Source organism: Aulostomus chinensis, chromosome 17 (assembly GCF_037954235.1).
Source record: "Aulostomus chinensis isolate RoL2024-O1b breed Wild chromosome 17, RoL_Achi_v1.0, whole genome shotgun sequence".
Classification (NCBI taxonomy): Eukaryota; Metazoa; Chordata; class Actinopteri; order Syngnathiformes; family Aulostomidae; genus Aulostomus; species Aulostomus chinensis.
The window spans coordinates 19,765,124-19,778,801 of NC_141336.1; the positions used below are offsets into that span (position 1 = coordinate 19,765,124).

Below are 13,678 nucleotides of genomic sequence, written 5' to 3' on the forward strand. Positions count from 1 at the left end.
ATGTTAACCTCTTATTTCATGTGCGGCGTATTGAGGTGTCAAGAAATTTAACAGCTACCTTTTCTCTGGAAGTCCATTATTTCTTTTGTTTGATGACATTTAAAGCCAGGTCGAGGGTCCATTATTTAGACCTTGATCTTGTTACCCACCTTAACCGCTTGCTTCCTCTCTGACAAAATATCTCCAATCCAGTTGCATAAACATTGAATAATTCCCAGTTTGACAAAGTCATTCAAGGAGCATGAGTGTAGAACATGGAGATCATAGGTGGGGGAACATTGCATCGTACCTGTTTGACACCCGGACATAAAGAACCCACTGACGCCTGCTACATCTGGGTTTTGTCTTCAGTGTGATGCAATATTGGCATTCATTCTGGGTTAAATGGTCTACAGCAGATAAAAATATTTCTTGTCTTCTTGTAGTCAAGGAAACATCACCCGGGTAAAAAGATATCAATTTTGTTGTTTGTTGCACTAAAATACATCGTGAGCACTGTGGCTACACTTTCATAGGAAACAGGCTAAAAGTCTAGAGTCTAATAACCTTCTAACGGTACGCTAACTAGTTTATGAACTAGTAACAACTAGTAAAACCACACATGTACTGACTGAATCGTCTGACATTGCAGCAACTTTAGTTATAAACCAAACTCTCCTGAACAAACTACTAATGGTATAAAAATGTTATGCGTAAATTGTGAGAACAGGCAAGTTAGTAAAAGGACCTATTTTAATATAATTGTTTCAGTCTCTTCAAATGATCCTCTTTTGTAGAAATAGGAGCCCTTCCACTATTGGTTTTGTTTGTGGCACACACCAACTATTGTTGATGTGTTTGTTGTCCATGAGCTCGGTGACGGGTATTTCATCAAAGCAATGATAGGAATCTGAAAAAAGCTTTTCAGTCGCTGGAGCATCATGCTTCTTATTAATGTAGCACTCAAATCTAATCTCAATTTGTCTTTCCTCTCCCTTTCAGTTTCCTATCCATTCTATTTCTGCGCATTCATCATTGTTTTCCTCCACAAATAATTTCGTTCCATGTGCCAGACCCATTCATTTTCTTTTTTGTCATTTGCTAGATTTAACAGTCTGGTGATTTTGTCAGACTTGATAAATACAAACTTGTGTTTACTCTATGATTCTGTTTACAATTAATGTTTACAATGTAATAATCCTTTAAAAACAACAACAGCGATGCTGGATGGAATGGAATATCTGCAGTGGTTTATACTGAACCTGCAGCTGCTTCTTGGAAAGTTTTTATTCATGTGGGGGAGGATGATGACTAATAAAATCAGTTGGCTTCTGGTGGTCTGCGCTATGTGAGTGAGTGAGTGAGTGAGTGAGTGAGTGAGTGAGTGAGTGTGGGTGATGTTTCCTATCTATGGAGGGAGAGAAAACACCTGCAGTGCTACATTCAGCCCACTTCAGCTGCCCATTGATGGGAGCGCCACTTTTGCCTCCTCCGTCTCCCCCAATCCAGTCACATTTCACGCTTTGGGAACTTTCTTCGAGAGGAAAACACACAAATATAGCAGAGGTAGGAGGACATAGGAGATTTTATTTCTTAAGATTTGCCAACTTTGCCATCTGCTGCAGTTAGCCTCATGCAGCGTATGATATGGGGGGAATGAATCTCTTCCTGAGCTCAGTGATAAATGCTCTCTGCAAAGGTGATCCTGAAGGGCTCGGAGTGGTTTAGGACACTCCAGCTTTGGAGGCAAATGTTCTGATTGCATGGCAAAGAGAACGCTACAAGCATAATGGTCCTTCCAAACTCCTGAAGGGGAATAAAACGCTGCTCTGACATCCTCACTTCAGAGAGCAGGCATTGTTCTTGATGCACGCAGCGCTTTGGCAGCTAAAGTCACCTCGAGGCTAGACAGTGAGTGATGCCAAAACATGGTGAAGAGTCATGCCAACATGACGGGCGTCGTCCTTGTCTTGCTCTCTTCGACTGTTCTCAACCTTGTTTGTCTGATGTATCATCGTGGCTCAGAGGAGTTCAAGCGTAGCACCAGTCGTCGTGAATTAAACTGGATAGCTGCCTATTTAGCTTTTTAAACACTACAGTTTTGCTACCAACATTGGAGTCCTCCCATTTGCTAACTATTTTGGCTACTCATCTCTCTCTCTCTCTCTCTCTCTCTCTCTCTCTCTCTGTATATATATATATATATATATATATATATATATATATATATATATATATATATATATATATATTTCATTCTCTCTGCTTGCAGTAGTGCCCTCTAGTGGTACAGTGGTAAAAAGCAAGACACTGGAGTATTCCAAGACAAGGAGAGAACACTATTGTAATGTGATTGAAAGCAAAACAGCTAATTTGAAGGAGGTAAAAAGCCTTGTGACATCCTTCATGCTTAGGGATGATCTTGTTATATCAACCTTCAATCTGGACCCACACTCGTTCAAATGTGTTAAAACACAGTTCGTGTCAGTTCATGTTGCAGTTATTGATCCCCCCCCCCCCCATAGCCTCCTCCCTGAACATCTTATCCCTCTTTTTGCTTCTACTGATAATAAAAACTAGTTTTTGTACCTGAAAGCAACAAGCTAGCTGGGATTTTATGCCCCGTCAAGTGTAACTGCAGACTCACATTTGTCGTGCGTTCCCATCCTCCTTATCACAAGCCATTGTACTATCAAAATGATGTGATGAGGCTTTTTGGCCAAAATTATCGTGGGTAACTCATCATTAGCGTCTTGCTACATTAGCATCGCAATATTTTGTAAACCTTCAAGGCTGGTAACGTAATATGCGGATATTTTTCTTAAATCAGTGAAATACTTGATGTCTCCCACTTTGAGACATTAAAGATAAAAGACACCAGAGTGGGTTTTTCACTATTCATGCCAAATGTATTTAATATACTCAATTTACAGTACACAATAAAGACAAGTATCCCACTTCACTACTGCTCAGCAGCTTTGTGTACACTCAGTTTTGTGTTCTCTGTGTTTTAAGGGTCCACTGTTTACCTTCAATAAACAATCACATTAAATACCCACTTGTTGACGGTTGCCACAGAATTCATTTACAAAGGGGACAATACACACTTTGGAATAGTATTGACAGAGAATAGCTGTAAAACAGCTAAAAATGCTGTAAACATCTAAAGTGGGAGAAGGTATTTTACTGTTATGAGATCAGTTTATTCTAACATATAGCACAGTCTCCAGTCTGTCCTTCTCCGTAAAGCATTTAGTCCCAGAAATAAAGATTCAGTCCAGATCAATATGCAGTCCAAGTAATCCTCCATCCACAAACACAAATTTTTTTATTCCTCTCTCTGGTTATTTTATTCTCTCGTTAAAGCTTTTCCATCCACGCAGCAGCTCAGGCACACGCCTTAAGGAGAGATGACGTCCAAACATTCCCTCTCTTCCCGTCTTAATGCCTCTCTATCTTCCCCCTCAAGCAAACTGGTCCCAGTGCTATACGTGGCCAGGCTTGGACAGGTAGGCTATGAGGGCCACAACCACCCCCACATACATCCCTGTACCGATGGTAATGGACAGAGCAGCCAGGAATAGGGCTCTTCTGGAGCTCATTCCGGCTCTGGAGAAGTCTCCCTTAGCGATGGCCTTGCCGGTCTGACAAAACAAAGCAGAGAGTGAAATGAGCGGTGTTACTCATCAGCACCGAGTGTATGAGTAGGTGTTGAGCCACGGTTAAAAGAGAGCGAAGAAGAAATGCTCTCAGAGAGCCATTAGTTACCATGGCAATTAGGTCATTATCCCTCTGACAGTGACAAATGTGCTGTTTGGCTGTTTTGGTTTTCTATCAAAAAAAATACGCTTGGTCTTTATTCATTCTTCTGACACATTTTCTTCTGTTCCAGCACAACTCTGTAATAATTACAGTAGAGGTAGCTTTCCTGTGCTTTGTGGGGGGGTTGCAGGGCTTCAGATTATTATTAGGAGCTCTGGAAGATACTAATGGATACAACAATATACTACTATCATGTATTAAAAGAAAAATGTGAGCATAGCTTCAATAGAGCAAAACCCTAATGGCGCTCTGAGGAGAGCAATGTTCTCACAAGTGGGTCAAACCTGCTGAATTTACTCAGTCAATCATCTGGAACAAGAGAAAGGAGGGTCAGAAGGTGGAAAATAGGCTGCAGTGGCACTTGTCTAACTGCTTGTTTTCACTGACCTTAAATAGAATATCAGGGTAATGACGGGCTTCAGGTGTCAGAGCCTTTACCTTGTGAGAATAATAAAAGGCAACGATGCCCAAGGGCCAGAAGCAGCAGAGCATGGAGAAGATGGCTAAGCCCAGGTAGTCCCGAGGCGGCAGCACGATGAAGTTGTCCTCGCTCTCGCTGTCACTGGAGCTGTCACTCTGGAAGAATAATTACATGTCAGAAAAGGAAACTACATAGTGTCTGTTTTCAAGGCTTTGTCAGTCACCTTCTTAAAATGAGACATAGATGAATCCCTGCTTTTGTGATTGACTACTAAATAGCATTCGAGTAAAGGAGCCTTGTATGGATAGTCAGGTGTGTTGTGGACGTCATTGCAGTGGTGCAGCGTGACAACACAAAGCAGCCTATCTGCCCTTGTTACACTACCACCCAGGACAGGATGTGCTTAGCCATCCAGAGTGGATTTGGTGCCTCTGTCAACACCCATGAGCTGCCTGACAGATAACACAGGATTAACGGATTGTTCCATCATTGGAGGTGACATGGGAAACAGCAAGAAGACAGTGTCATTTATGTGCTAAATTGCTTCTACAGCATTAGAGACCTCCCCTATCTCTCCTGCCGCTCTCCCCCTCCGCACGCCAGGAAAACGCTTGAAAACAGTCAATGTTCAACAAGCGGCCCCACAGTCGACTCTCAAACTCAGAGCCACGGGGGCCCGGACGGCTGATTAACAGTAGGTTATGTAGACCCTGTATACGCTTATCGTGCCTGCAGCGAGGATGTGACTGCAATGGGTGACCTTTAAGAGGCCATGGCCTTGCTTCTCTCAGCTGTCCCAGAGACGGAGTGGGTGTTTTTTCGAAAGAAATAGCCCCCGTAAGGAGCTTTCATCTGTTAGTCCTGCTCCCTGCAGGGATCAAGCAAAACAAAGAACAGGTAGAAGCAAAATAGAAGTCAATATGTAACCGTTTAAAGGTAACTCAAGCCATACCTGCACTCTTAAACCTCAATTTCAAGATGTGGATGTACTTTGGTGCATAAACCCTATTTTGATGCTGGAGGAAAGTGGAGGACAGCGCTATACTATCCAAACTGTTCCCCAACAGCTGCCTTTGCCAAGAAAAGATTATGAAGCTCCCTCTTATCTGTTTTATGAACACTCTCCACCTGGACAGCCGGGTGTGATCCATCAAAACAGCAGCTGGTCATAACCACATAATCTGACATCACATGAATCAACGGGTAGCCACCAGTAGCAGTAATCTCCTTTTATCTTAGTAGCTAGAGCTGATAACAGTTCTGAGTGACTGGTGCATTCACTTCTACTGACAGTGTGCCTGAATCCAGCGGATGGAGACACAGTCACAGTCCAGTCGGTTGCCGGTATTACTGATGGGTACAGTTCCTTTAACAACCCTGTCACAGCTCTCTGAGGCCTTGTTAGCCTGGAGGGGACGGGCGACTCTACATCAGACACACGCACGCACGCACGCACGTGCACACACACACACACACACACACACACCCTGACACCTTGATAGTAAGGGAGGAAACAAAGCATCATCTACTGTACATCTGCATTCATTGACAAAAAAACAAGAAGAGGCTAGTGGCAGAGTAGAAAACATAAAGCCCACTGAAGGGTTGAGCACTTCTTCCATCACCACCACCCGGTGTTTTGATGATGCTGATGATGGTGCCATCTTCAAACTCCACCAACCATTTAATGATGCCTCTGTTCTATATACAAGCATCTGTATATGCTGTTTCTGGACTCCCATTCAGGCTTTTTCCTTTAATTTGTCACCCATCTGTATTTCTTCATGTAAGCAGCACTATACTCTTATTTTCTGTTGCTACAGAGTGGAAATGGGCTGTTATGATAATGGGTGGCAGTAGACTATAAAAAACCCATCTGCTGAAAAAGAAGGGTGGGACCATTAAGGTAATATCACCAGACGCTAGAATTTGGCGAAGCCTTTTGCCCAGGCAACATTTAGCCAATAATGGTGAAACCTCTCTACATGTTTGACTGCTGCACCAACACATGTGGCACATTACTACCCACGTATTAGAAATACTGTCGGCCCCTGAATGAGTCTGGTTAGTGTTTATGAACACAGATTTGCATAAAAAAACACCCACTGTCACACATACAAACAGTATGCGGCAGCTGAGGAGGAAGTCAGAACGTTCATCATAACAATTTGCTCTTTTGATTCGAGACAGGATAACCTCGTCAACCGGCTTACCTGCTTCTGCAGCGATGCATCAACACAGCCTAATATGCTCATAACACAGCACTTCTCTTGGCATTAATGGCAGCAGCCGCCATGTCTCTATCTATCTGCTGGGCCTCCGAGTGGCAAGAGCTGGTGCAATCATCAGCCCAGTAAGGGTGCTATACTTCTTCTGCCAACTCAGAGCCCTGGGTGTTTCACAAGAGCGTCTGGCTGAAATTAGATTTTTACAACTTCTTGAACAACTTTGCTCTTTTGCTGTCATTGGTTTTCTTTGGAGAGCGAAAAGAACAATCGTTTGGACGGCTAAAATCAGATGTGTCATTTTCTTTAAATGTAATTATAAAACAAAAGTGCGCAATTACCCTGCAGTACACTTGAAAGACTCCAGTGAATTGACCTTTTAGAGTGAGAAATGAGCATGAATCACACTGGCGGTCTGTTAGAATGGCAAATGGGAATAATATGACTCTCCTGCTGATGAAAGACGGCCCTGAGAGTTACAAGTAATTGTGAAAAAACCTTTAATTTCATATATCAACACAAGATTCTAATTACGGTCAAACACTGTCAAATGGCTCTTCAAGAGTAAATTTGCTCTGAAACATGTATAGGTCAAAGCAATTATCTCCACATAGCTTGGAGGAGGATCGTTTCTAGACCTCTGCGCATGCTATATCAAGCGTATATCAGCACATCCACAAATAAATACTTCTTGTGCGTTGTCTGACCTCATATTCAGGCCCCTGCTCCTCCTCCACCTCATATGACACTGTCTGGATCTTCCCATCCTTCTCCCCTCGTATGCTCTCCGCTGGGTTCTCTGTGGAAACTCCGTCCGACACCTTATTCTCTGTGAAAGTGGTCTCAAAGCTCTCGCTCTTGGAGTCCTTACTGTGAAGGCTGATATCATCTTTGTAGAGGATGAAGTTGGGCCTGTAGAAGGCCTCGACGGCCAGGTGAAGAGAGGTGGCATCCAGGAACTGCTGAGTCTTATGCTTGTTGTTAGTCCCCGTGTAGTAGTAGCCGATGAGGCTGTCCTGGTAGTGCTGGCTCGGGTAGTCACACTGGTAACCCTGGTAGTCATTGTGCACCACATGTCTGCTGCTTTTGTCAAGAAGAGGGTTCTGGAGCTCACTGAGGCTCTCCATGCTTGATAGGTTCACACCTCTAGTGGAGTTCTGGAGAGATTTGGTAGTGTGACGGCTGGAAGAGAAAAAAAGACGTATATAATCACAATAACACTTGATTTATTTATTTTTTTAGAGCTGTTTTCTTTCATTTTTCCTTCTGCTTTCCCATTTTCACGATTACCCCAACCAAGCTGTCCCGGCTGTTGCTCCACCTGCTCTGCTGCACGTGGAGCACCACGGACCACCACATGCTTCCCGTTATCACGTGTGGAATTGTCAGCCACTAGTTGTTTCAACATAGATAGCCAATGATGGGAAGATTACACTGTTTTCCCTACCCCAGAACATATATCCTGACCAATCAGAGGACAGATACACCCTCATCATGAGTAGTGGTGGGATGACACGTTGACAAAACCATTTCATGATAAACGATCCAATTGCATTAATGCAACTTCAAAACATTGATGAATATCACCATCATTGAAATACACATTTAAATTGGCATCCCCATGGCCCCATCTCCACCTAATCATACCTCTTTCAGAAATGAAATCGTCAAATGATATTTTTGTTTCATTTTAGTGTTGAAATAATGTAACACATTGTGTTAAATGAGCAGATGATAGTCTATTGATAGCAGGTATGTGTATCGTATGGTATGGTTATGAATTGCATCATTACCTATCGTATTGTATCATATTGCATCATATTTCATCACATCGCTACGTATCGTATCGTATCGTATCGTATCGTATCGTATCGTATCGTATCGTATCGTATCGTAGCGAAATCATTTTATGGCAGACTTTGGTATCGTGATGACACTGGTGATCTCCCCATGACATTACATGACACAACCAGCTGGATCTATACGGAGGCTCAGCTAAGTTAGAGGGACCACAGAACCGAACCAGTGGCCCCCATGTTTGTAGGCAATGCACAAGCTTGGCACCCAAATAACTCTTGATTATACAAGCATTTAAATATTTGATTCGACTTGTCAGTTCCAACATTGTATTTTAGCAATAATCTGTTCTCTAGGACAGGAATTTAGTTAAAAGAATATTTCCTCTTGTTGGCAGTCACTATCAGTATTCCTCTCCTACGATCTTAACCAGGCTGTGCAATAGAACCACCATCTGTTGTATGTTCAACTGTTGTATCACACCCACCCATTGATATAAGCATGCAGGGAAAACATCTACCAGTTGTCACAGCTGCTGGTAATGGAAACCATGGCAGGTGTTGCTTCATCTTGCAATGCATACTGATTACTTTGACTAGTCAGTGGAATCACCCTCCTGACTCCATGTTTATTTGCACAGCTGATTGAGATAGAGCTGAAGACTGGTAAAAAAGAAAAAAAAAGTTAATATTCACACCATACTGAACATGTCCAGATGTGCAGCAATGCAAAATACGCAATTTTTTCTGCGTGGTAGTCTGAATGTCAGTCTCTCTATACTGAAAACTTAAATTAATCTCTCACGCTATAATGCTGTAATAAGGTAGCAGCCCCTGAAGCAGCTGAATCAAATTTTGGGATTTGGGTAATAAAGTGGGAGATTAAGCCAGAGCCATTTCAGGCTTTTGTTGTCGTTGTTGTTGTTTTTAAGCTGCTGTGAAGAAAAAAAGGAGCAGGTAGATAAAAAAAAACAAGACAGTGCTTATTCTATGGAGTCTGAGTTGCATCAACAGACTTACCAACTCTAAAAACATATAGAAAAGCTGACATGACTTGCAGAGAGATGCGCAGGCTTCATTAGATATGCTTGTGGGTTAGCTGCTTCTCAGAAGATAAAAAAAGATGTACAGATCCACAGAAAACCTTTGGCCTCCTCCATGACCCGAGAGAACAGAAATATGTGCAGAATTATTCAGCCCCGAGAAGCATGAAAAAATGTGGGTCATGTGGCTGAATGTGAACCCTCACATAAGACAGGAGTATCTTCAGACCCGCGGTATCCAATCTTACATGCCTCTGAGTCTGAGCCACTCTTCAGATAACAGGGAATTCCATTACACACCACATTAGACAACAAAACCACATCCCACATCCTCGAGTAATTAATCTGACACCAGAAGATGTGCACATAGCGTGTGCTTAGACTGCTCAGTTATTAAACATGAGCACATGTTCTCTCCACCATCTCTATTTCTTGAATTTTACATTGTATGCACACAGAGACAAAAACACACTTCTGTGTGTGGAAAAAAATAAAACACAACCTCTATTTTTTTTAAACTTCGCATAAAATTTAAAAATACAGTAAACAGTTCATCATTTTTTCTTTCTTTCCCGAAATGTCCTCCTCCTCCTCTCACCAAGAACAGTAGCCTGGGCTCATTTTGGGGATAGTATTAGACGGAGCATTATCATCTTACCTGTAGTGGAAAATCCTCCTGCAGGTTTGTTCAGCATCGTTCCACAGCGCAACTGGAAACCAGACCCACCTTTGTCATTCACATGATCATTTGAGGGGAAACTGCCATCGTAGAACCAACATCCGATGTAAAAGAAGTTATTCCGTGTCTGTAAGAACTGACTTTGCCCGCTCGCATGCCACCGCTGCGTCTGACAGGTAGATTTTACGCACAGTGTCACACTGGGCTCAGGCTCCACACACCACCCGCCGGAGGCTGAGCTGACTCCAGCCAACGGATTTGCTATATGAGGCGCGCAGTAACCTCAATTACCCACCACGGATTTGACGGATTTTGAAACTCTGCTTGCCTTGCTCGGGCGTCTTCCTTCGTTGTGTTGAATATGCTGGCTGAGGTTTTACGCACAGCGGTGCTGCGTTGCCTGGTTGCATAAGACGAGCCGAGTCCCTTTGCGGAACAGGTTGGGTGGTTCCGAATTCCTTTTAAATCAAGCACGAGCACACGTTACCATTTGCAGACACGTTATATTTGTAGCTTTTAGGGTTATACTTGATTTTTTTTTTTAAAAAAAAAGCCTGTTAACATGTTATTCTTCCCCACTGAGGACGCCCAATAAATGACAAAAAAAAAAAAAAATCCCAAAAGCAGCAACTTCATAATTCTGTTGCGCCGTCATAACACTCTCCTCAGCTCCATGAATTCTGAAACTCCCCCCTTTTTTGGATGTTTTTTTTTTTTTTTTCGGAGAAAGTTCCACCTTATCTTTGTTTCCAAATGGCATATCCCAACATGCAGGCCTCTGGATTGGCTCCAAATATAGCTCAGGAACAAGCCCACTAATAAATTCATTGCACATTTATATTTGATTAATATTTTAGACAAATCCCATGCATTTATCATGAGCCTGCCAATTTGGTTCTGCCTTTTATCCCAGCTCTGTTAAGCCTCTTACGATTTCATGTCATAATTCATCATTGTAAACACAGTTTACATAACATTAATATAGATGTATTTCTCATGCAAGGAAATGTGTGACAAAACAGATTACACACAGCGTAATTTATTTGGATCTCACTGGAGAATAATAATGACACCAGCGCATTATTTAAAGGGACACAGTATGCTTTAGACTCATGTGAAAATCCAAAAATGATATCTATCACAGGTTGCAATGCTCTGGCAAAAACTGAAATAGCGCTACGCAGCCTCTAAACACTGGACACATATCTTATGCAGAAGGAGCACTCTGTTACACAGGCTCATAAAAACGTCTGGAGTTAATAATGTGCAAGCCCAGGCTCTGTCACTTTCACTGGGAGATGCATTAAGGTGCTGATGGACATTTTATGGGGGAAACATGGAGCTGCATTTATAAAACTGGACACACATGAGCTGCGTCTTTCCCAGAGTCACCTTGCGTTCACGTGCGCGAGGCGGTGTGGCATAACAGCCCTGCCGTGTCTGTGATGGATACCACTCCCTCAGGAGGTGAGTATATTAGAAGAGGGGGAGGATCAAATCCTGCAAACCCCACTTCCTCCCTCCCTCGTCAGCCTTCATGACAGTAGATTTTCTGATGATCAGTGTTAAATGGGTACAGGAACGTCCGCTGACTGAAATACCCTTTTTAAGAACCAGCACAGAGGCAAATACAGCAGCATTAATGATGCCACAGATGCATACATACATGCCAAATATAGTTTATGAGGAGACAAGATTTCTCCTTGGACCAGCCTTCTGTAGATGGCCTGTGAATATTTATGGTCCTCTCTGTGCCCCTTTCTTCTGCTCTATTTTTCCCCTCCTCTATATTTAGGCACTGTGTCACTTCGTAGCCGATGCAGCATCTGTCAAGTATTTTTTCCCCCTCTCGCACAAACAATGTTTATTAGAAGTGAATGTATTCATGTACTATCAATTTCATACTGACAAATATCTAATGCAGATGCTTCCGCAGTTACTTCTCGTGCTGAATCTGCTTCACCCTGTGTGATATCACAGCCAACTTTGACACGGCGAACTTTCCTAAGACCCATTAACCAGCTTTAATCATTTAAACACTTTTGGGAATTAATCAGCTTAATCCGATTGGCAGAGAAAGTATCAACCACTTAATTTGATCTGCAGTAGGCAGCATTTGAGTGGAGAGGGAGGGGATTTAAGCAGCTTTCCCACATGGCCATTCTGTGCATTATTTCCTGTTTGATTACTTTCATAAGCATATGCCAGGAGAGCATGATCTGATCGCTTAAACAACCCAGGGGCTGATGGAAAAGAGAAAAAAAAAAAACACAAGTATGTCTTAATATCGATAGTTTCCATGTAAAATATCATTTAGGTCTATTTGCAGTACAATTAGATCAATAGCAGTTCTGTAACACTCTTTTCATAGCAGAGGAATTAAAGCAATGCTAGTAGTTGGGAGGTATCTGGTCATTTCAGACATCAGCTGCTGCACGAGAACCTCGTCCATTTGGCCAAAGAGGTCAGTTTGCAGAAAACAGTGAGAGTTCGATCCCTGTGGTGCCAGGTGCAGGTGCAGAAGCAGGAGGAGGCTTGGCATTTATGGGAAAGATTTGGCAGGAAGGTGTCTGGAGCTCCTTCCAGACCTGGAGGCATGCCGTAAGCCTCCAACTGAAAACGCTGAGAGTGTGTATGTGTGTGTTTGAGAGAGAGAGAGAGAGAGAGAGAGAGAGAGAGAGAGAGAGCGCAAGAGTCTAATACTCACCACCTGAGCAGGATGAGCTGGCCAGGAAGCAGAGAACTGCATCATGTCCTGTTCACCTTTGGGCACAAGCAATTTCTGTCAGTGAAACAAATTGAGCTCAAAAGTCAACAAGCACAACAAATATTCTTTTATGACACTTTGTTTATCATAAAATACCTCTATCAGATTCCCACAAAATGAACTTCAGGGAGCCATTTGACAGAACTTCACTCTATTTATGAGTGAAGTTCTTATAACGACGCCAAGTACGGGGTAGGACATTAAAAAAAGTGGATTTAATAGCCTCGTATGTCCAGAGAAAATTGAACAAGTTTGACTCCCGCAGTTGTAATAATGAAAAACATAATAGCCTGTGAATGCCAACATAATGAGACGCAGTTTCATTAAAAACTATGAAAGTTGCGCAGTATGTGACTTTTCAAGGTCTTTTCACGAATGTGAAATCGGACTATTAACAGTATGAGTCTGGAAGGTGGCCCACGTCTGTGTGCCAGTGCAGCAGGAATGGATATGTGGGGAGCCTCCAGGGACGGCGAAGGCTTTTGACTTTGCAATTATCGAACCCACAAATGCAATATGTGCCGAATTAGCTGAAAGCGCTCCGTCAGGAGGGGAGAGGACATTGTTTGCCATCCACAATTTCAAACAGACATACCACTTTGTCAATCTACCCTTCAGCCTCATGCGTACTTGTACCGTTCGTATTCAGTACATATCAAGGCACAGAGAGCAGCTTGGGAGTCTGGAGCTGCAACGGTTAGCATCCATCACAACTTCCTCCCACAGAGGGGAAGTGAATGAGGACAGTGGGCAGCGGTACAGTAGCTGACCATTCCACTCCAAAGAAACACTGTGTGAGGATTGATGACATTCTCTGTAGCGAGATTTGAAGACTTCCATTAATGGAATACCAATGATAATTTATTTGGACAGGCGCACGGCTTCGCTGTGAATAATGAAGTGGCCTCAGGATCATTAATATGATGGATTTCCTCTAATATAGAGA

At 42.7% G+C, this 13,678-nt stretch overlaps 1 protein-coding gene across 1 annotated transcript; it reads right to left on the reverse strand.

The window, feature by feature from the left end:
* Positions 1-2,542: 2,542 nt before the first annotated feature.
* Positions 2,543-12,734, reverse strand: LOC147246681 (synapse differentiation-inducing gene protein 1-like). Its single transcript, XM_086182467.1, has 5 exons — positions 12,673-12,734; positions 9,945-10,423; positions 7,155-7,629; positions 4,240-4,377; positions 2,543-3,623 (listed from the first exon to the last, which is right to left on the reverse strand). Exons 3-5 carry the CDS (start codon positions 7,572-7,574, stop codon positions 3,465-3,467), a joined length of 717 nt encoding a protein of 238 aa, XP_086038593.1. The 5' UTR covers positions 7,575-7,629; positions 9,945-10,423; positions 12,673-12,734; the 3' UTR covers positions 2,543-3,464.
* Between the last annotated feature and the right edge of the window lie 944 nt (positions 12,735-13,678).